The following is a 24,113-nucleotide window of genomic DNA, read 5'->3' as shown; positions in this document are numbered from 1 at the left end:
TGCCTCTTTCTGCCTTGTCTGTCTATTTGAGATGGCCTCCTTATTGAAAAAATAAGCAGTACTTGTCTGCCAATTTTCAGTTAGTAAAAGATTTAGCCAATGAGAGGGCAGAGAAGAATTTTTAATGGAAGTTTTAAAGCAGGGGCAAATAGAGAGATAGGGAAAGAGAGATGGACAGAGAGACTGGGCGAGGGAGATGGAAAAGTACAGCAAAATATTTATAATTGTAACCTTTAGTGATCACTCTAAAATTATCTAATTTATTATTTATATTTTTTTTTTGCTTAACTTGATATTAATGTTCTGCTACATGAATTATAGGATATAGTTGTTTAATATTTTAAAATTGGCTACAATTACATTTTAAAATATATAACTATATCCTATTCTATATCACCATCAACAAATCAGGGGTGATTGTGAGCCTAAGTCAAAATTCCGGAAAATTCCCTGCGTATAAAAATAAAAAATAAATTTAAAAAAAAAAAACATTTTAAATTGAAAAAATAAAAATTTAAACAAGGTTTTTTTCCCTTTTCTCAATATTTCTTAGTTTACTTAAAATATATTTAAAATTTTACACATACCTATGATGACCTGGAGAAGTAATTGAAATTTACAATATGTCTTTCTTTCTTGAGTTTATGATTATAATAACTACTTACTGATAAAAAATGAATATTAATCATAAATATAAGCTTATAAAGTATCTCTGGCTCTCCCTTACAAAAAAAAATAATAATAATAAACTGTGCTTTTAAGTTCCACCTTTGAAAATTTGATTTCCGGAAACTTCTGCGATCAATGATTTTTTGAAACGTCTGAATCTTCGATCTCCGGAAACTTCCGGATCACTGTTTGCGAAAAATCCGGAAATCCGGATTTTTTCCGGAGTACAATCAGCCCTGACAAATCCACATTGAGCAGAAATAAAGTGCAAAGTTTGTCGAGAAATAAGAATCAAAAGAAGATAATTTATTTTATATAATTTTATGTTGATAAATATTTTGCTGCACTTAAATAGAAATAAAAATCCTAAATCTTATCTCTCATTTGCAGGCCCACTTTCTCCTCTTTTCGTCTCTGTCTATCTATCTGTCTCTTCCAGTCTCTTTGTCTATCTATCTCTGTCTCTCTTATTTTCTCCTGCTTCAAAACTTCCACCAAAACTCTCCTCTGCTTTCTCAATGGCTAAATCTCTTAACTAAAAATTGGCTGACAAGTACTGCTCATTTTTTCAATAAAGAGGCCATCTCAAACAGACAGCCAAGGCAGAAAGAGCAGGCTGAGACTCATAAAAAAGAAACAACATAATTTGATTTTGATATAGCAGGGCAGTGCAACCAGGTAATATAAATCCAAAAACAGTAGTAAAATTTGAATAAAAGAACAGGCTGTAACAAGCAACTTGCAGCAACACTACAGTGTTGACAAAAGGATATTAAGTTTAGAAACAAAAATATTTGTGTTATTAAATTCATTTTGTATTGTTTGAACTTCAAAATTATTTTAAATTTGTTTGTTACACTTCACAACATCTATCTAAAAATAATATGCTTCTGAAGAGCATAAAAAATTATACAAAATTACATAAAAAAAGTATTACATGACATAAAGCATAAAAATTTTATTATGCAATAACCAAAACAGTAAAAATATTAATATGCAGGATAGTAAATATTAAAAACTGATGAGAATTAAGCAGTTAAAAAAATGAATGAAAATGAAATATGACGTTAAATATTATTAGTGACTCACTATCACAGGTAAAATATGCGACATCTGACCAGTCAACTCAAACACAATGACTGACGTGGAAATGGTGTGGGTGACACTCCCGGAAAGGGCAGCAGCACCTAAAGAATTACAGAAAACATTTTTTTTGGTACAAAATACTTCCAAATTTACTAGCATCTTAACTGCATGGAAAGCAAAAACTAAAACTCATGAAAGGAAGAGTAACATGCCTGCAGTAGAAATTTGCCCAAAAAGTTGTATAGGGTAAACCAACCAGTGAAGGAACACTACCCAGTGAAGGAACATTTCATATATATTGATTAAAAATAAGAATTTGGAAGTTTTTCTTTAGATTGATTGGTAACAATAGCTTACTGTAAAACAATCTAGCAATGTTTTGGATTACCTGGTCAAATAGACTTCTCTGGAAAAAATTTTGAATTTGTTATTATCTCTGCTACACCTTGTTTCTTTGAAAAAATTATAAGGTGAGTGTTTGTATTTATATGTTTGAAGTGGAATTAATTGCATGTAATAGTTTTATTTTTCTCACTGTGAAAAAGAGAATACAACATATAGTTATTGAAGTTACGTTTTATTTTTTTTTACGCATCATAGCATAATAAAGTTCTGAGATAAGGAGGTGTTTATTCACTGGATCACCAAACGATGAAAAACCAGTAAAGGAACAAGCGTTCCTTTACTAGGTTTTTTTCTAAGTTAATGAAAATAAAAGATAAACTTTAATTTTCGTGTACCTTTAGTGATGTTCCGCATCAAAAGTATGTCAAAAATACGAAAAACAACTTCTAACCAGTGAGGGAACAGGCATATTCCTTTACTGGGCATTGATTTCCCAGTGAATGAACAGTATGTGTTAATATGTTGACACTTTAATTTTCAATTCATGATTACAAAAAAAAAGTTAACATTTTCCAAGCATTTATATGTTATAATTTCAAGAATAGGCTTGTTTTTAAATATTTGTATGGCTTATAAATTCATAAAGAGCATTAAAAAGTAACCAAAATTAAGTGTTCCTTTACTGGGTGTTCATTCACTGGTAAGAGCTGTTCCTTCACTTGGTTTTCTTACTACTTATTATTTGAACCTTCAAAACATTAAAACAATATTATGTAAGTTCTCTACAATTTTTTTACTTAATTTGCAATTAGTAACAAATATGTTGACACTGTCATTTAACTAAAATTACGAATTTTGAAATTAATATGATTTTTTAAAAGGCAAGCGAAGCTTAAGTGTTCCTTCACTGGTTAGTTTACCCTATATAGTCAGCAAAGATAAATTTTAGGCAATTTATAGAATGGCTAAAATTTAATAACAAAATATGAAATGATAAATATTTCATGTTTTTTCCTGTGTGTATTCTATTTAAAAACAAAATTGCAAAGTATACATAGAGTGGCCAAATGTCAGACATTCTTAAATCTTAGATAAAATGTTTGCATTTCATACTTTGGTGGTCTTTTGGCCATAGCTGTATAACTTCTGAATATAACATACAATGCTTAAGAAGTGTATGCAACTATTTGTTTAAAATGTATTATTCTATACTTTACTGGGAAATATACAGAATTTTTTATACTTTTCTAGCAACAAATACAAGTCTAAAAATACTAACAAAAAACATAAAATAATAAAAATAGTCATTCCTTAACAAAAGGTATGCTTGGAAAACTTATGGAAAAACTTTAAATAAATCTTTAAAAAAGTAAAAAAATTTTAAAAAAATTATTAGGTAAAACAGTACTGATGAATAAAAATTTAATTCATTGAACATACAATTCACAAAAAACTCACTCACATCAATTTAATTCCTCCATTCTGACAGTTCATTAAACAAATGTAAAAATGGTATTTAATTTATGTAAAAACACAGTCCTAACAGTTTTATTTGCTCAGCTGTAAAATTATAATAAAAATTTACAAAAAAAGTACCTAAAAGCAAAACAGAATTATGTTCTAAAATATGTGTACAATATTATTCTATATCAGGTCTCTCCAAACTTTTCAGCCAACGAACAACACTGTCTTTTTTACAAGTCAGTGTGGCTCTTTGGCTTAAAAGGGACCAAGAACAAGGTGTTATTTAGTTGTAGAAGGAGATCATCTTTATCTAAGCTTTAGAACTTTGGAAAAACTGCTCAATTTTTATGATTTTTTTTACCATTTTATGCAATTTCCAGGACACTTCAGTCCTCTTACCTCCCTTCTGGTAAGGCATAATTTTGAGTACTTGGAATCATTTGCCCATAACCTAGCTGGTCATACTAACATACTTTAGTTTTGAAACGGGCATAAATTTCTATTTTAGAACTAGCAAATAAGAAAGGTATCTATGAGGTGAGAGTACATGTAACTAATAAGATTTACTCCCATTGTAAATTTTTGGCATAAAATAAATTTTACAGAATCTTGATTAAAACATTTTTTACTTATGCTAGTGACTTTTCAGTATTTTGATGAGGAAAAAAAAAAACAGCCTATCACTGTAACACTCTCAACAAATTTGAAGAACTATGATGGAAATTAATAGTTTTTTTTTTTTGTATTATTCTTAATAACATATTTCCTACAGATTTGGAAATCACAATAAATTTTTCGAAAATTTTGGTATATGAAGAATTTCAGTATATGATTTTGATTGGCTTGAAAAGCATCAACTAAAAAAAAATTGCTTGTGGCAATTTTGAGCCTATCTACAAGTTTACTTATAAGTATTTAAAGGAAAGTTTAAGAGATGAACAGTGATTAATGCAGCGGTAGTTAATCTGGTTAATACTTTAAGCTACTTTACTTCTCATATACTAGATCAGTACAGGCAGTTTCTGGATTAAGAACTGATACTACAGTTACTCCAGATCATAAGCCATCCCATGATCACATGACTGATGTTATATAAAATACACTTATTTACTACAACCTGAGTTCATTCAAAATCTTTTGCTTTTTAATTACTAAAAGTCTGTTTAAACTTCTAGCAATACTGGTCTACTAGTAGGTTATACTTTTATGGCAGATGAATAGGTGTTTTTTTAAAGGTTACATGTCTCTTGTCTACAAAGATGAAAAAATGCAACATCAATTGACACGCATATCGTAAAAGTTAAAATAAACAGATAACAGCCAGATTTTTCAACAAACAATAAGCCCCTATTAAGTACTTTTTAAGCACTCAAAAAATATTTTTAATCACTTTCCAACAAAAAAAAAATCATAATTATGATCCATGCAGTAATAAAAAAAAAATTTTTTTTGTTTGAAGTTTTTAATTTATAAACATAAAAACAAAAAAAATCAAAACATTTTCAAAAACTTTACATAATCATGATAAAATAACAAGTTTCTGATAAATATTGCAGAGAAAATTGTGAAAATCTTGCATCTTTTTTGTAATTTAGAATGACAATCGACACAACAAAGAAATAAAATCTCTTTTTTGATTAAAAAAAATTAAACACTCTTTACAAACCCCGAATAAAAAAAAGCACCTTTAAGGGCTTTTAAGAAACTTAAATAAAAAATAAGCAGCTTTTAAGCACTTTTTAAAAATGTTATGCACCCTGATAGATAGATATATGCATTTATTTTTAACAAACATCTTCTCCATAAACTTTAACTACATGAACTTTACAACTGTACTAAATTTGGTTACGGCTTGATTGAACAGTGGTTAAAAAAAACTGCACAACAAATAAAGAAGCACACGTGTGGGTGAGAGAAAAGGCTAACTACCACTGGCTTGATGTAAGAACCTTGTAAAAATTATATAATTCAAATGGACGTAATTAATTTTAAAAGCAGCGTAGTAATAAATTTCAAATGCAGTTACTATGAAACAAAAATCAATTTTTCTCTAATATTATTCAGAGAGAAAGTAGTGTGCAACAGGAAGAATTCAGTAAAATTTTTATTAAATATTTAAAAGTTAATAAATTTCTAAATTGATCAGGAAATATTTTGCAATTACTATTATTTTGTACTAAGACCTTCATGCATACAATAAAAAGGTTTTTTTAACAACTAGAAAATTTTAAAGGCAGAAACGATACTCGTAAATTACACAATATAATATAATTCTCTGCAAAATAGTTATCAAAAAAAATATTCCTTACCAACAACAGCATATCCACCAGGAATTATTCTGTTGACACTCCCACCAAGAGTAATGCCCTCAGGAAACCATGATGCCATACATTCTCCCACAAGTCTCCCAAAAGCAGCCCCTTAAAAACATGTTAAAACACTTATAAAATCATTTAAGGGACATTAAAATTTCAATGTTTGTTTCAAACACATAGTAGATATCCTCCGGATTAAAGATGTTAATTACAGGGTATCTGCTACATTTTAGACTTTCAAATTCATGACTTTTCATGATTAATTCCAAGAATTTTTCAGGACTTAACGAAGTTACTATTTTCTCTGACAAAAACGAAACAATAAATTATAAATAGCATTATAACATTAATTGAAATGAGAAGTATTACCAAAACTGTTAAACACTGCATCTTCACATTTATAGATTTTAAATTTAAAAAACAGAGTGAAGAAAGAGTTGAAGCAATAAAATAGTTGAAAAAAATCACAAAAGCAAATAATTTTTTTTCCTTTTTTCTGCAGAATTATATTCCAAAGAAAATTTTCTTGCTCATCGAAAAGGAAAGAAATACTCCTGATTTTTCCGTTCTCATTTCAGAATTTTAAAAAAATTGCCAAAGACTGGTTTGCTTCAGTTAGAATTTTAAATTGATAATATAAAAAATATATATAAATAAAAATTCTGAAATCACAGAAGTTCAAAAGATAATTTGCTCTAGAAATGATGTTTTTTCTTTCATTTTTTGAAAGAACACCTTAATTTTTATAGTACATGATAAAACATTTTATATTTTAATAAAATATGATTGTGAGTGGGGATTTTGTTAGAAATTCAGATATTCAGAACACCATGAAATTGGGGGGGGGGAGGGTTAATTCTGAAAATTAGATTTTTACCGGTGACCTAAATTCATGACTTTCCATGATTTTCTTTTTTAAAAAATAGTTGAAATCATGACATATCATGACAAATTTTGTTCAATACCAAAATTCATGACTTTCCAGGTACGCGGATACCCTGCAATGAATACAACACTATTTAATTCTACAATAAACTATCACCTCTATTTATATTAGCTCCACTTCAGTCTATAATGTGCCTGATTGAGTTTAAGCACAACATTTTTTTTTAAATTATTAAAGGAGAAAAGATTTCTCAAGCATTATTTCTAATGAAATAAAGGCAGCAAGTTCCATGCCAATTTGTTCAAAGCGAATTATTAAAAAAAAATCATTATATTTAAATCTTAATAATGAATTTGCTAAGAAAAGACATAAAAAAAAGCATACCCATTTTAAATACAGGAATAAAAAGACCAGATGGCACAGGTAATGTTGCAGCCAAAGTACTAGTTAGGAACTAAAATTAAAAACATTAACATAAGAAAACAATTATTTATAATAACATTTTTTTTAAATAATTATAGAATAAAAATATTATTTTCTTCTTTGAAGCAATTTTAAAATATCTATTAAAATCTAGCAGCTATTTACAACAGCAAATTTAACAATAATTTCTTAAAGTACTATTATAAGATTTTTAAGAGATAAATAAATTGAATAAAATATAAATAGAACTCACTGTTATAATAATAAATACAACTAAATTAGCATATATATTAGTATATTTTGTAGTCCAGTGACTAACAATGATAGCTTCATCTACTTCTAAATGATGATTGGACCAGGTGACATTACTAAATAATTCATTCATGGACTCATGGGTAGTCAACTGAAAGTTAAAAAAATAAAATTAAAATATTGACTCCAAAAGTTTTTCATTTCCTCAGAAAAGCATAGCAGCAGTTTTTTTCATTCTATATGAACAACAAAAATTACAACAATTTGGAGTAGCACCTTATCTCTGCTATTCAAAGAACAGCCATAGTCATAGAAAAATTTTCGTCAAAATGAAACATGATAGAACAACATAGAACACACAAACAAGATATGAGTGAAAATTCTGACTTACATAAAAAGTTAATTAAAATAAAAAAGAAATATTGATGGTCCTACGTATTGGATAAAACAAAATTTTAAAAAAGTTAAAGGTCTTTTTAAATATTAGAATAAACACTTTAAATATCATTTATAAAGCAAATATCTAAAAAAGTGCTAAGATTTATATTTTTAAAAAATTTGATACAGTTATAAGTTTAGCAGTTTATCATATGAAAAATTTACTTTGTCATTTTATAATCATTACAATTTTAGCTTGAAAATTTGTTTAAAATATTCCTTTCTCTAAACCCTGAAGATTACTCTAAAACAAACCAACTCTAAAAATTTAAATTTTCAATTATTTATTTCAAATATTTTATTTAATTTTATAAATTTATATTAATAGATAATCATTAAACTTAATTTTGGAGAAAAATGTTTTAACATTTTGAATGCTAATAAAAAATTTATAAAATTATAAAAATTTTAGCTTTCAAAGACTAACATTTTATACATAATTCTAAAATTTATTAAAGAAAACAAAATAAAAAAAATTATAACACCAGAATTTCAAATTATAATATTAAAATTACTAAATAAATAAGTAATTTTTCCTAAAATTTCAATTTTAAAAAGAGAAACCTGAAATTTATTAAATATCAAAACTTACTTCTGCAGCCATAAATTGTCCAAGACCCAATGGAAATGTCATAGTCGAAATGATGAGAGTTATTAATGCTGGATATATAAAACGACTAAATAAGAAAAAGTAATATTTCAGAGTGAACACTTTATTAACTGCCATTATTTTTGAAAAAAGAAAGAAAATTAAATAGATATAATCCTTAAATCTAAAGATCAGAAGGCAGAAATATAACAAAATAATAAGACAAAATTTAAAAACTGTAAGACAATAACAATATAAATGCATAATGATATACAAATGCTTAAAGAAAAATCCTACACTTAAGAAAAAACTGTCTAAGACTATGTCCATGTCAAAGGAAAAACTTATACTTGAAATAGAAAAAAAGCATATTGAGTACATATTTTACTATAATAACTATTTAACCCTCATATTGAGTTAATGACTCATATTGTGCAAGATTTCCAACTCAGTGTTTGTACTCAAAATAGCAAGATAAAAGTGAGTATATATTGCTGAAAAGCAAACAAGTTCCAATCCAAACTGAATTTTAGGAGTGCATTGCTGAAGGAGTTCAACTTAATTATTACACAAAAAAAAAAATAATACAAAATAACTTTATATTCTTTCTAAACAATTATTGGCTTAAATCATTTTTAATTTTTAAAATTGTTATTTCAACTTAATTTAGTGGAATCCATTTAAAGGAAACTTCAATAATTTTAATCTATAAAATTTTCATGCCAATCATTTAGATTTAAGTTAAATTGTTGTAAAAAATATATACATACTGCAGTATGCATACATGAAATGCAAACAATCTCAATTTTATGAAAATTTCAAAAATTAAATGTTACTTTTGCTGGAGAAATGCATTCATCCTTTTATGCTTCCTATTAAAATAAACAATCTGTCGGTGAAACCACACAAAGAATGCTCCTCCCAGGCCACAGACTGCACTGAAAGGGGAAAAGTCACATTCAACAAGTAGCAGTATGATACACAATTAAAAAATTTAAAGATCTAGGTGACACTTTTGAATAAATTAAGATTTCTCCGTAAAAACTTTTTATGAAGATGCCTTTTTAAAAATTGACATAGGCTGAAACCAAAATAAAAAAAAGCAACTATAAGGACAAAATTTGGTTGAATCCTTTCCTTTTCTATGAGAAAAAAAGCAGCGAGGCTTTCCACAGCATTTCTAAAAGCACTACATTTTGCTCTTTTCTTTAATTCTTGTTTAGTGGAACTCATAAATTTCTTTAATTGCCCAGCATTTCTAGAAAGTTCAAAAAATCGAAACCGTAAGTTTAGAAAAAATGTAGGGTAAGACACTCAGGGTTCCCACTCTATGATGAGATTGAAATTCAAGGACTTTCCAGGACTTTTCAAGGACCTTAATCTAAGACCAATTTTAAAAATTATTCTCTTCTATTTTACTAGAAGCAACAATGCTTGTTGTGGCAATAATTAATTTCAAATATAATACCTAAATGCTTTGCCTATATAGAGAGAAGAGAGTATATGAATTATGGACTAAAATTTATATTTTTTTAAAAACAACCCTACTGGTTTTACATATTAATTCACAAAATCATTTTCAGCACAATCTATAACTAATGGTAATGAGGTGTTAATGGTGAAATCCTTTAATCCTGTGTATTTCCATGTGAAGGCTGCATGAAAGACAGAGTTAAATCTTAGGTATTCCATATTCCATGACTATTCCATAACCCCCTCCTCTCCTCTATTAAACATCGTTTCTGAAATTATTCATCCATAATTTACACAACCTTCTCTAAATGTTATGCAGCAACAATTCTTTCTGAAAATAAAAATTAGAAGGAACATATCCCATTTTCACCATGTTTAAAAGTATTATTCGTTATGTGTAATCCACAACTGCCAATGAATATGACCTGGTGGGAATATTTCTCTTTTAATTCACACGGAAGCTTCTAATAGAATTTCCAATTGACATAGGGTCCATCCATGGATAATTGAAGTATTTTAGAGAGCTTTTAACCATCATCCATGCATTTGTAAAAAGAGGACAAAATATTTTCTGCAGTTCCATGACCAATAAATTGGGAGGTAAGATACTTAGTGCAAACTTTATTATCAATTCCTTACCATAATGTCCATCTGCTTAGATTGTAGAGACTGATTTAACATCTCATCAAATAGTACAATGTAGCAATCAACATTCTTCAGCTCATTTATAAGAATCCCTTTGAAGTATAGTGCCAATCCAAAGGAGCCCAAATAGGCTCACTTTGTGGCACTACAAAAAAATTGTCTCGCTATACAGCTATCAGCAAACATTTTGGAGAACAATTTACTAATCCCTTCACAGGAGTTACATGAATAATTACTAGTGATGCACTTCAGACTCCAGAGAATTTCAGCATCAAGCACATTCCTTTTGACCAGATAAGAAGACAATGTTACCTCGGCCACTAAAGTTTCTGTTTCACATGGGGCACACGATGTTGAAGGAGTATTTACACCAGATGAATTAGACGTTGATGTCTTTGGAAAAAGAGAACTCAAGGCATGAGACTGCTTTTTTGTTTTACCTTTCTTTCATGTGTGATTTCAGAGCAGATTCTTCCATTTTCGCGATATCGATCTCCTTCATGCATAATCGGCACTTGGCTCTGAACTTCTTTTCGGGCATCTTTGGAAAAAGAGAACTCAAGGCATGAGACTGCTTTTTTGTTTTACCTTTCTTTCATGTGTAATTTCAGAGCAGATTCTTCCATTTTCGCGATATCGATCTCCTTCATGCATAATCGGCACTTGGCTCTGAACTTCTTTCCGGGCATCGATAAAATCCATTCTTTATAAGCTTGATTATCCATCCATTGGGGATTAAAATAGCACTTCCCAGGCATAACTAGTCTAAACTACATAACACAAATACGAAGCCGTGCCTTTGCGAATACGCTTTACAATAAAGTTTTTAAATGACGCAAACGTAAGGACAAGTGCGGATGGTAAAACGGCAAATTTATTGAAAACTACAAGGTACATATTGTTACGAAATTCGAGAGTATTCCAGTTTCGATAAGAAAAAAGAAGACTAAGCATATGCGACAGAAGATGAAGTGGAGTCTCGCCCCGAACGCATTGATTGTCTGCTGTGCTCCGTGCGCTTGGCAGACACCAAGACGCTAGGCCCGGTTAGAAACGGTGGCGTTAAAAACCACGTGAGTGAGCTCGGGAACAAAACAGAAAGAACGAGAAAGATCCGCGAGTGTTTTATAAAAAGGGCCGCCGGCAGTATTGGACAAATTCAAGGACCTATCAAGTTTTTCAAGGACCTAAGACGTTTTTCAAGTACTTTCAAGGACCTAAATTTAGCAAAAAAAAATTCAAGGACTTTCAAGGACTCTCAAGGACCGTGGGAACCCTGACACTTCTTTTAAAATATTGGACAAATATATGACACTTCATGGCTTTTTTTTTCTTTTTTTAAATATAGAAAAACTACAAGGCCCGATTTTTTTAAAAAAAAAGTTACTAAATTATTATCAATTATAGCAATAAATACTGGTACACCTACCCCGCAGCTGTTAAGTTTACAAAATCTGTGAATACTTTTTAACTGTTTTCGGACAAACAAAGTGTGGGGAGAGTAGATATCGACAATGTCAACCTTCATCTATGTAAAGGTACCCCAACATAGACTCGAGTTAACATGTCTTATATACTAGTGAATTGGAATTGTATTTTTGTAGTGGAAGATACACAACAGTACTCCCCCACCAGAATTATATCTGCGATAGAATTCGAAGAAAGGATATCACTAATTGATTCATTGCTGTTTTGTGAGAAGCCGGGAGAGCTGTATTAAGATCACCGTACTTTTTGAGCGCTGATAGTGAGAGCGATATTAAGTTCATGAGCGTGGTCGCTCTTGCGTTGCCTTTAGCAGACGAGTGTATACGTTGTGTGTGATGGAGACTGAGCAGCAACAGCGTGAGGAGGACAATGTCGCAGTCACAAGTAGCAAGTCTAACTTTTCAATGTGGACCATTCATCGAAGTAGGCATGTGTTCAAATCGTAGTGGGCGTTTCTCTCAAGGTAGGCGTGTTCAAATCGTAGTGGGCATTCCTGTCAAGGTAGGCGTGTTCACATCACATCCGAAGTTCACCAATGTGGGAATAGTAGTTATCGCCAATGTCAACCTTCATCTATGACAAGGTACCCCTCTATAGAATCGAGTTAACATGTCTTATTTACTAATGAATTGGAATATGTTTGTTGTGGTAGATACACTACACAAAGCTAGATTAATGTGATTACATTTTGTCCCAAATAGTGGCAACTAAAATTTTATTTTGAGAACACAAGCCAGAATAAAAAAATATATCATAGCTTTTTAAATAAAGTTATATTTATTATAGAACATTAAAAATTCCTCATGATTGCAAATAATATGTACAAAAATCATTAAAAAACCTCCTTTACATAAGTTAGAGCCAAATCAATTTACCCCAAACATTTTTTGCTTTATAACTTCCGTAACAGACCAAAAATATAAATACTTAGCAAAGTGATAAAATTAAATGATATAATTATTTTAAAACTTATTTACTCAAATTCCTTAGATTTATCATCACTCAGTTCAATTAATAATATAGATAAATATTTTTGCATTACTGTACAAATTTAATATTGAATTTTAATGACATTTTTGGAGAATGAAGATAAATATTAATACCCAATTCCTGCAAACACAATCAACTCCTGTGGATCAAAGGGAAAGTCTATGTGAAAGTTGGTCCGAAAAATTGCAGTTAAAGTTTCTATAAAGATAAAAACTAGAAATTAGCTCTCATAAATAAGAATATGAACAAAATATTTACTTTGAAACATTGAAATCTTAAAATAAAAATAATTCTATCATTGATAAATCTATTTTGCAGAAGAAAAAAAACAAAATATGTAATGAATAAAATAGATCATATTCAGTAATCCCTGGTGAAAATTTTAAAAATAAAATATTACAATAAAGTAATAAGCAAACCTTTCAATATTAAATGTTTTGACAAAATATGGAATTTTTTGTCGAATAATCTAATGTCTAATAATCATGAAATGTTCTTAACAGAATTCATAGTTTCCTCTTTCAAATTTTTAAAAGTTTGTAAAATAAAAGGATTAAAATAACAGAAAGCATAAAGCAAAAATATGATTTATAAGCCAACATTTAAATACTTTAAGAGAAGTATAGACGTTTCAATGCAATTAATAAAATATTGTAGGAGTGCACCACCTACGTCTGTTAAAGTGCATTTAGCTTATGCGCCTGAATTTAATAAAATCATAGTATATAGTTTTATAGTATATATATTTTTTTCTTTGCAAAATTAAAGTTTGTAAACTTTGAATCGCATATTTGTGTCCTCATTTTTTGATGTGTTGGCATTTCAATTGATATAGTTTACAATCACTTTTTTGGCTTTAGAGCAATATAATTTTACATGGTTTCAACAATCTCAATATTTTTAAAGCAATGTTAGGATATGCAAATTTAAAATTTGAGTTATGATTTTTGACCTAAGCCTTTTTTTTTTATCCTATATTCAAGTGACTTTTTAATGATTTTTCAGCAGTTATTATTGTGGATATCCACTTTTTTTTCAAAAATTGAGATATTTAATACGATAATATTACAATTTGCAAGATTCAAATCACACATTTAAATTATCACTTCTTAAATTATTACATTTGAATTTAAATAATCACTTTTTTTTATAAGTAGATATTATCTTATAGCTAACTTAATTAGAACACCAGAATTAGTTTCAAGCCATAGTAAATCAAAAAATATGGTAGCTAAATCCTAAAATAAAAAATAAAAAAAAAATTTAAAAAATTAAATTCTAGAATTGACATCAATCTAAAAAAACGTTTATTATAAAACATATAATAAAGAACATTTTACCTTCATTTTTAAACCATACTCCCAATAGCCTCCAAACCATAGCACCACAACAAGCGGCAAAGAAACCGCGCCAGTAATTCCTCACCGCAAAATAAACGGATGTTACTTCAATGCTAAATAACACACCTGCAAATATTTGTTTATATGAATTATTTAAACAAAATTTTATTTTTTAACATTCTTAGAACATTTAAGAAGCATGATGTTTGCAATTTAGAAGCATGATGTTTGTAATGAGAAAATAAAATTAATTCCACAGCATACTTTTGGGTGTGCAGATTACACGGATTGTAGATTATCATTTGTAACTACCAATTGTGTGAAAAGTAATTTTTAGAAAATATAAATCTTTTTCACTTTGTCAGATAAATCTGGCACTAAATGTTAAATATTAAGAATGAAATGTTAATTATTAGGCTTTATATTAGTCATGAGATATTATAAGGCAACAAGTTTAAGTCTCATATAAAATGTATTGTATTAATCAATAATTGAAGTCCCATGATGATTCCCTTGACAACATGAATCAGTGTGAGTATACCAATAATATATTTCAAAGATTGCTCCTAATTGTATCTAAGGTTCCTTCTATTGTATCTAAGGTTATAAGATATCATTAGAAAAATGTTAACTATGAAACAAAAGTGAATTAACCTCTAGCAAATTACTAGACAAGGATCTGTCAAGGTGTTTTTGAGAGGTACCTATTTTGTGAAAATTCAGGCGTAATTTGTGAAAATTAAAAATTATATTAAAAAATCAACACAAAAATATGGTAAAGCACTGTTTCCCAAACTTATGACTTTTGTGCACCCTTTTTTAATTTTTCATAACGCTGTGAACCGCTAATAAAAAAAATGAAAGTATTTTTTTTAAAATTTGTTTATTATTCTTTTTTGGTACACCAAGTATTGTAGATACTAACCAGTGATCCATATTCTATGTTAGGGATAAAAATTATATTTTATAAAAATAATCAAAATAAGTAGAATTTATCACAAACCTTTACTATAAAAAAATTGCACAAAAGTTAAAAATCACAACTGGCTGTTAACACCACCAATTATTAACTGCCAACTCTGCAAAAAATAGCCAACAGAAAAATACGCAATCGTAACTTTTCATGGCTAGCTTTGTTTCCAAATAAAAAAAATTTTTAAATTTTTGTTTGTTGCAAGATATTTCTCATAAGAACGCGTACCCCTCGCTAAACTGTTCCTGTCCCCTGGGGGTACGTGTACCACACTTTGGGAAACACTCTGGTAAAGTAATAAAATATTTTCAAAAATTGTTACAACAAATAAAAATCACTTACTACTGATAAATTTCTATATATTTTTTACCATATATTTAAAAATAACTTTGCAATTGTAAAATTTTGGGCTTAAACTTGCATCCAAATTTAAAAATTCATAAAAATCATTGTCTCATAGTTAAATTTCAACTTGAATTTAATAAAAACAAGCATTTAACAGTACTAGCACTAAAAGTTATTTTCATTATGAGAACATTTTCAACTAGGTCATCCAGAAAAAAGTTTCACAGAGAAAAAAAAATTTTAAAAAAAATACAGGTCTGTTAGAATAAATTTACAATAATGTTAAAGATAATGTTCGAATTTCGACTTCCTTTAAAGTTTAGAGAGGGAGAGCCTCATTGTTACATTATAAAAACTCAGCGGAAATAAAAGCTCACTTTGATATGGTGTATTTGATATGTAGTAAGCCAGTTAGGCTTACTACATTGCACTATCTAAACAAACATGTGCTGTCTTTTCGTATAAGACAGCTGGCAGAAAAGCTCCTCTGTTCGACAGATTGCAATGAGAACGGGTTTGCATGAGAACTTGCATTTTTAAAAGTATTTTGTCAGACTACCGTTTTTCCTAAAGTTGAATTTGAGAAGGTACAGCTAATAGGTAGTAAATTTACCCTGGATAGATCCTTGTATTATCTGCTAAAATACCAGGTTACTAAAATGCGAGGTATATTAAACTCTGTATTATCTCATAAAAATGACGCATATTTAAAATTATCTCTTTTTTTTTCTTGCCTAAAAATTTTTTGATTTCCATTTGTTATTATTTTCAGAGCTCTGAATATCAGTAGCAAAACTGATCTTGTCCCAATGACATATACTTTTGGAAAATAAATCATTTTTCTTTCTCTCAGTTCTAAAATACAAATTTATATTTCTTTATTGAGCTAAGTGTTACTAAAATGCTACCTAATGTAATTAAAAGCAAATAAAAACTTGCTGATGTCTTTTAATGCGCCATTGGAAATAAAAAATTTAAAAAATATTACTTTTAATGACTTGAGATTAATGAGATAAAAGCAATTTCTTTCAACAATCATGATGTTAAATAAAAAAACACAATAAATATTTGGAAAAATAAAGTAATAAGTATGAATAAGTAGATTAAACAATTTGTAATCATGTCCATAGAAACATAAAATGGAAAAAATTACCTCCGATTGGAGCAGCAAAACTACAGGCAACTCCGACAGCACAAGCAGCAGCCAGCATCTCATTGGCTCGAGATTCATTCTAAGAAATGAAACAGACAAGGAGACTTCATCATATAAAAGCTACAAATTACTCCTGAAAGAAAAACATTAGGAGTATATTCTGTTTGCATTCAGAAAAAAATTATGCAACATTTACTTACAAATAGCAATAATTAATACTTTACCTCATGAATTCCTTTGAAAGAACTCACTAATTTGCTAAGCATAGTAGCTAAAATGCTGGATATATGTACAAAAGGACCCTGACGGAGAAAAAATAATTTATTAAAATTTAAGGAATCAAATAAAAATTGAGCATGGGGAATAATGACCAAATATGAACAGAAAAATAAAACTTAAAGACATACGATAAGAATTATAAGTTTATCTAACAATTTTTGCTTGTAGCATGAAAATAATTACCTTTTTAAGTATATTCGTATGTGGTTATTACATTGTTTTTTGCACAACTTACTCACAACAAAAAACTCACTTTTCTTTATACATATAAAAATTAACACTACACATTCCACCTAAATACAAATAAATAAGATACCAAACTATGACTTTTAACTATACTTTTTTTAATAAATTTTATTTTGAAATTATTACAAATTTTATGTTATTAAAATTATTAAAATTATAAAAAAATTATTAAAATTATAAAATTATTATTAAGAATTATTATTATAAATTATTAAGAATTATTATTAAATTAATTATTATAAATTATTAGAATTATAAAATTTTAAATTATTAAAATTATAAAAAAATTCCATAATAATAAAAGCACAAGTGTCAATTATCGTACGCTCATCTTTAAAATACATATACATTTCATTTAATAAAACAGATGTATCAAGCAAGTTGGCAGCTATGCAATATGCTCATTTTTACCATCGCATTAATATAGCATGGCACCATTGCATAGCTCTTGTTAATATAGCATTGCATAACTGTTGTTAATGCAATGGTCAAAATGAGTAATACTTTTCTGAGGGAAAGAAAGCAAACATTTTCAAAATTATTATTGTTTAAATAGAAACAAACCTTAAACTTCTACTAATTAAAATTCGCAAGTTTTTATATTCAAGATAAAAATGACACAACTTTGAAAAACACTTCTTCTCTTAAAATATATCAGGCAATTTTGGCAAATAATTTTCTAGTGCAGTTACAATGCAAGAAAATTTTGCTACTATAAAGATAAAAATTACAGTTTTTAACAAAGCATATGATTTGAAATACAATATTTTGTAACATACTACACAAAATAAACATCTTTTAAAATTTTTAAACAAAATATTAAATTCCATATAATTACAAGCTATAGTTGGGGTTAAATGAAGAATGACCGTAATTACAACAAATCGGTAACTGACCGATAGCCCTGTAACTAAATGACGTTAATAAATTTCAATATCCTTTTGCAAATTATGCGGTAAAATTTAATATCATTCTTTCAGGAATAAAATACTCTTAACATAAACAGAGAATATGAATTTATGAAAAGTTTACAGAAAAAAAAAATTGGGCTATGAGCAAAAAGTTTATATTTTGAAATAACTGACTGATATTTATTAACTGAATTTAAAACTGCTTCAGAACAAAACACCATGAAGATATTTTTTGTGAAATCTTACAGTGTGTGAAACTCTATAATTTGCTTAACAAAGCACACAGACAATGTTTTTTTTTAAATTAGCAATATTTAAAAAAAGTATTTTGTACAGTAAACCAAATTATTAACAAAATTTTTAAATTAAGTTAAATAACTATGCATTTTAGTTAATAAGTTAAGATCTTTAATTCCAAACACTAATAAAATAAATAGTTAAAGCTTTAAAATGATGTACAACACTCAGTATTTTTATATGGAATCACATTTGTTAACATTGAAATTCAGATATTCAAATTAATAATTCCTTAGAATTGCTTTATTTAATCTATAAGATATTGGCATTGTTTAATATATCTGTAAAATACAATTTCAACCTTTTCAATGACACCTGGAGTAAAACCAAATGCTTCTCTGCAATTTAAACTTGTTTCTCTCATGTTACTTGAAACAAAAGGAACTTCTCAAAGTTTTGTTCCTAAATTACTTTCAACTTCTTAACAGTTATACCAGGGTTTTAACAGTAACGAAAAAAAATATTTGAGCAGTTAATAAATGAAAAAACTAATGCCCAACATTTATTTTTAATTTTTAAATAACTTAACAAGAAACAAGATACAAAAGACATTAGTAAGTTATGTTAAATTCAATATAATAATGATTACATGGTAAACAATTTTAAATCATATCCATAGAAAAGATTGGATCGTAGATGAGAAAAAAAAGATTTAACATCCACTTAACCTGACTCCAATTAATTAAATATTAAAAATAACATAAAAAATTTTATTCATGAAATAATATTATAAAAAGTTTTATTCCGAATAAAAAAGTGATCATTATGGTATATTATTATGGTATATGAATTTAATGTTCTGAATTTAATGTTCTGAATTTAATTTATTGACATAAATTTATTTTGAATAATAAATCCGTGCCAATTTTGTTAGAATTCGAATTGTGCATGTTAGAAACTGAATTATTACCTCTTTACCTAGAGGCATTCCACTACCTAATGTGCATGTTAGACCAATAACTTTGGAAATTAATGTGCGTAAAGACAAATATTCTTTGAGAACCACTCCTCTCAAGATAGTTTTCATTTCAGGAATGCCAGATCCTGAAAAGAAATAATATGGAAAATTAAATAGAACAATATTTTTTAAATCAGCAAAATATTTTATTTTTCCTCCTGTAAAAAAAAAAATTAAAATAAAAAGCAAAAAATACCAGTATGAGTTTAAAAAAATGAAATTTAAAAACTTATAGTGGAAAGTTATAGAACTATTATTTAATATTTCTTTTTATACATATAAAAAATAACTAAAACAACAACAAGAGGATGAAAATCTTAAATTAATACTAACCACAAGGGTGTTTGTTAAATATTTTTCTTAAATAAAACAGTTTTAACAAGGCAAAATAGCTTAAGTTAGTCGTTTAAGTTATCGCTACAATTATTAAACTAAAATGTAAAAACAGTCACATTGTTTTTTGTTTTAAAATATGCTTAAATTTGAAAATAAAAATCAACAATATAAAATCAGAAATACGTTGACAAGAAACTGCCTAAATACTTACAACTTAACTTATAGTTTAAAAATGCAGACGCAAATATTACTAAAAAGTTACAACAGATAAAATCGACAATTTTCTGACAAAATTTCACATTCAATTACAATTTTTTTTTAAAAATTTGCATGTCATGATTCTAATACAACATAAACATTAAACTTTTAACATTTATTTATACTTTATAAAAAATTATGTTGTATTTAACTTCATATAAAATGTATATTTAAACAAATCAAGCATAGTAGCAGTTGATATTTCAGAAAAAAAATTACCTATGGCTTGGGGAGCCATAATATGAACAAAACCAGCAGAAAATAAAATAAGGCACATAGGTAAAGCAACCCAGGCTAAGTACTGTAGAAAAGGATGAGCAGTTAAATCCCTATACAACCATATCCGAGCTAGAAAAAAAAATCAAATATGAATTTAATTATAACAAAAAGAAATTTTAGTATCTTTATTTTAAATTCATAATTTTGAATAACAATGAATATTGAACTTAATTTAGATGGCTATAACATTTTTCAATTTAAAAATAGAGTCCTTTGAATAAAAATAAAAAAACACTTCTAAAGTTATTATTATGAATGAGGCTTACCTCTTCGTTTAAAAAACATATTTTTTTTAAACACTCTAGCAAGCAATAAACTTGAGTACAAAGTTTATTTTATTTGAAATTTCTTTTCTTTAAACTTTGACAATTAATTAAATTATAACAAAAAGAAATTTTAGTATGTTTATTTTATTTTTAAATTCATAATGTTGAATAACAATAGATATTGAACTTAATTTAGATGGCTATAGCATTCTTCAATTAAAAAATAGTGTGTTTTGAATTTTAAAAAAAACAATTCTAAAAAGTGATTATTATGAATGAGGCTTACTTCTTCATTTAAAAATCATATTTTTTTTAAATACTCCAGCAAGCAATAAACTTGAGTACAAAGTTTATTTTATTATGAAATTTCTTTTCTTCAAACTTTCATAATTTTAAAAAATTTTCTAAAATAAAAAAGAAACAGAATTTTTCATTAAAAAAGGAGAAATTAGTAAATTAATTCCAGTATAGTTTGCAACTTAATATTATGTATTGATAAGGAGTTATCTATGGATAAGCAAAAAGAGAATAACACTTAGATTAGGGGTGCACAACCAGCAACCCGTCGACTGTTGATGCGCAGCCTGCGGGAGCTTCTAACAGAATAAAAAAATTTCTTTTTATTTGGTTTTTGCTTAAACATTATGAATTTTTCTTAATTAAAATATTTAATTGAAATTTATATTACTCAAAAAATTTGTACATTTTTTGCACTTTAATTCTGAAAGCAAAGTATTTAATTTTGTGCAGCTATGTTATTAAGTCTACTGATAAAAATATTTAGTGCGTAGAAAACTAATGTTTATATAAAAATGATCAGATTTGACGCTAACATGATTAAATATATGTGAGGCCCTTTGTTAGTCTATCTGCTGTGCAAGTGGCCCTTCACTCAAAAAGGTTGTGCTCCTCTAACTTAGATGCTCAGAAATAGGATTTTCTGGCAATACCTTTTGATTTAAATTGTTCATTAGCTTTCAATCAATTAAATTATTTACAAAATTATTTTATTTTTGTAATCTTTATTAATTAAAAATTTACGATTTATTGAATAAAGCAATTTTTTTAATTGTTAACATATCACAAAACAAAATTCTAATAAAATAAAACAAATAACATCATACTAACATTTTTGACACATTGATATACAGTAATCCATGGAGAAACTAAGAAGAGAAGAAATGACCCCTAAGAATGCTAAGAAAAACCAGTCTTCCCCTAATCTTGCAAAAGTGTTCTGCCAAAAACCTAAAAATAAAAAGAAAATAATAAACTTCTCATTTAAGAAATAAATACAAATGCAGAGAAGATGTCAAAACTTGTTCTATTTATGCCTATGACTAATAACATAAGCACAGGTAATCTTTAAACATCATTTTATTAAGCATTAAATTTTTTTATTATTTTTTTTAATAGTTTAATAGATTAAACATTATTCTTGTCTAAAATCATGTTCTAACTAGCTGATATAATTATTTTTCTCTCCCTAGGTATACTCTTTTGGAATATCTTACATGTTCATTTGAAAATCCTACAATACAGTATTTTTGTCGAAAATGAATTCTAACTGTAGTAAAGATAGTTGTAATAAGGGAATACAAAGTATTTATTTTTTTATTTAAAAAATACTTGCTTTACTTAATTGGAGACATCAAAATTAATAAAACAAGCATGCTATCACAAGAGAAAAAAGTTAACACAATCAGCAAACTTCAAAAGAAATTACAATACTAAGATTTTAATAATTTAAAAAGGTAAAAACAATATTACCTTCAATTTAATAACCTATGTAACTCAATGTAACTGATACAACAAAAAAAAAATATTTATATATTTACTACTTAAAAGATTAGATTGATATCAATTCGATTTTGAATTGATGTGACATACCAACAAGTTTTCTATGAATTGCATTTCTATAGGGTTTGAGTTCTTTCTGGCGACGCTTTTCTTCTTTTTTACGCAGCTTTTCTAAAGATTTAAGTCTTGAAGCTTCTAATCTCGCATATTCTCCTAAATCTTCCCGATACTGACCAAACATCTGTTGGAAATCAAGTGTGTTTATAACAAGAAAATGTAAATGCAAATTTTGGATTTAGAGGAAATATAAAAAATAAATTAATTAAACTTTAAAAATTATGATATACTATTTTCTCCAATTTTTAAACAACAATATTAGTACATTATTTAAAATATCATAGTCAATTTTTTTACAAACCTCTGTTAGCATATCAATAAAGTATGCCTATTTATTTAATTACAATACAAAGATTTAATCTAATAAATTTATCACATATTTATTATTATTAAAGAAAAGAAAATGTAAATGCAAATTTTAGATTTAGAGGAAATATAAAAAATAAATTAATTAAACTTTAAAAATTACGATATACTATTTTTTTCCAATTTTTAAACAACAATATTAGTACATCATTTAAAATATCATAACCAATTTTTTTACAAACATCTGTTAGCATATCAATAAAGTATGCCTATTTATTTAATTGCAATATGAAGATTTAATATAATAAATTTATCACATATTCATTATTATAATAAGAATCCCATAAAAGTGATTTCAATGTTGCATTTTGCCTACATTAGACAAATTTTTAAACCATTTTTGACAAATTCATTAATTTCAAAATACAGTCCACAAAATAAATTTCTAGAGGTTTTAAATTAATTTGCAGAATATAAATGTTCATGTTGTATAATGTATTATTGCTTTATTAAGCATGAAGAAATAAATTTTATTCAATGCAAAAATATCTTTGAATAAAACAATAAAATAAAAACAAAAATACAAAACTTATTATTCCATTTAATCATAATGTAATTCATCCTTTACAAACATATTTTTTGAAACATAAAGAAAGAAAAGAAAATGTAAAAGAAATTCACTAATAAATAAAATAAAAAAATATTGATTTCTTATTAAAAAGTTAAATTTATTCAAGCATTATTATAGTAGCAGTAAACAAATTAATGAAGCGAGAAGGTTCGGAAATTACGTAAATCGGTTACAAATTTTAGAAATCTTTTCAATAAATATAAATCTAAGTGTTAGTTTGTTTATTTAATTAGTAAACCGTATCACTGCGATGATTGATACACACACAAGAATTTTAAAACATTTGAAAAATTTAACTTCAACATAAGAAATAGTTTAATCAATAGATAAAATTTAATATATAAATCTGTAAATATTACGCAGGAAAAGATGAAACTTAAAAGGAAAATTCAGAAAGAAATAAAATAACATAAAAGAAATCGAAACAAGCAAATAAACAAAATTTGACATTTCCCTATATAACACGTCAAACATTCCACATACATCCGCTTCATTAAAAAATAGGTAAATAATGGTCAAATAATAAAGTCCTTATAAAAAACTACTCATGGACCT

General features: G+C 27.1%; 1 protein-coding gene across 2 annotated transcripts in view; it reads right to left on the bottom strand.

Annotated features, from left to right (window-relative positions):
• The window catches only part of LOC107441929 (chloride channel protein 2), a 70,829-nt gene that overhangs the window by 16,266 nt on the left and 30,450 nt on the right, over positions 1-24,113 (bottom strand). For both annotated transcript variants that reach the window (XM_016055343.4, XM_087169269.1), the window contains exons 3-16: positions 22,595-22,745; positions 21,833-21,952; positions 20,379-20,507; positions 19,518-19,651; positions 17,099-17,176; positions 16,875-16,953; positions 14,404-14,529; positions 13,177-13,261; positions 9,304-9,405; positions 8,471-8,555; positions 7,442-7,591; positions 7,150-7,219; positions 5,874-5,984; positions 1,759-1,856 (exon numbers count right to left, since the gene is read on the bottom strand). In XM_016055343.4, the coding sequence (XP_015910829.3) occupies positions 1,759-1,856; positions 5,874-5,984; positions 7,150-7,219; positions 7,442-7,591; positions 8,471-8,555; positions 9,304-9,405; positions 13,177-13,261; positions 14,404-14,529; positions 16,875-16,953; positions 17,099-17,176; positions 19,518-19,651; positions 20,379-20,507; positions 21,833-21,952; positions 22,595-22,745 (1,518 nt within the window). The remainder of the gene's footprint in view (positions 1-1,758; positions 1,857-5,873; positions 5,985-7,149; positions 7,220-7,441; positions 7,592-8,470; positions 8,556-9,303; positions 9,406-13,176; positions 13,262-14,403; positions 14,530-16,874; positions 16,954-17,098; positions 17,177-19,517; positions 19,652-20,378; positions 20,508-21,832; positions 21,953-22,594; positions 22,746-24,113) is intronic.

Source organism: Parasteatoda tepidariorum, chromosome 1, assembly GCF_982258835.1.
Source record: "Parasteatoda tepidariorum strain Cologne lab strain chromosome 1, Ptep-v5.0, whole genome shotgun sequence".
NCBI lineage: Eukaryota > Metazoa > Arthropoda > Arachnida > Araneae > Theridiidae > Parasteatoda > Parasteatoda tepidariorum.
This window is presented reverse-complemented; position numbering and strand designations above follow the sequence as displayed.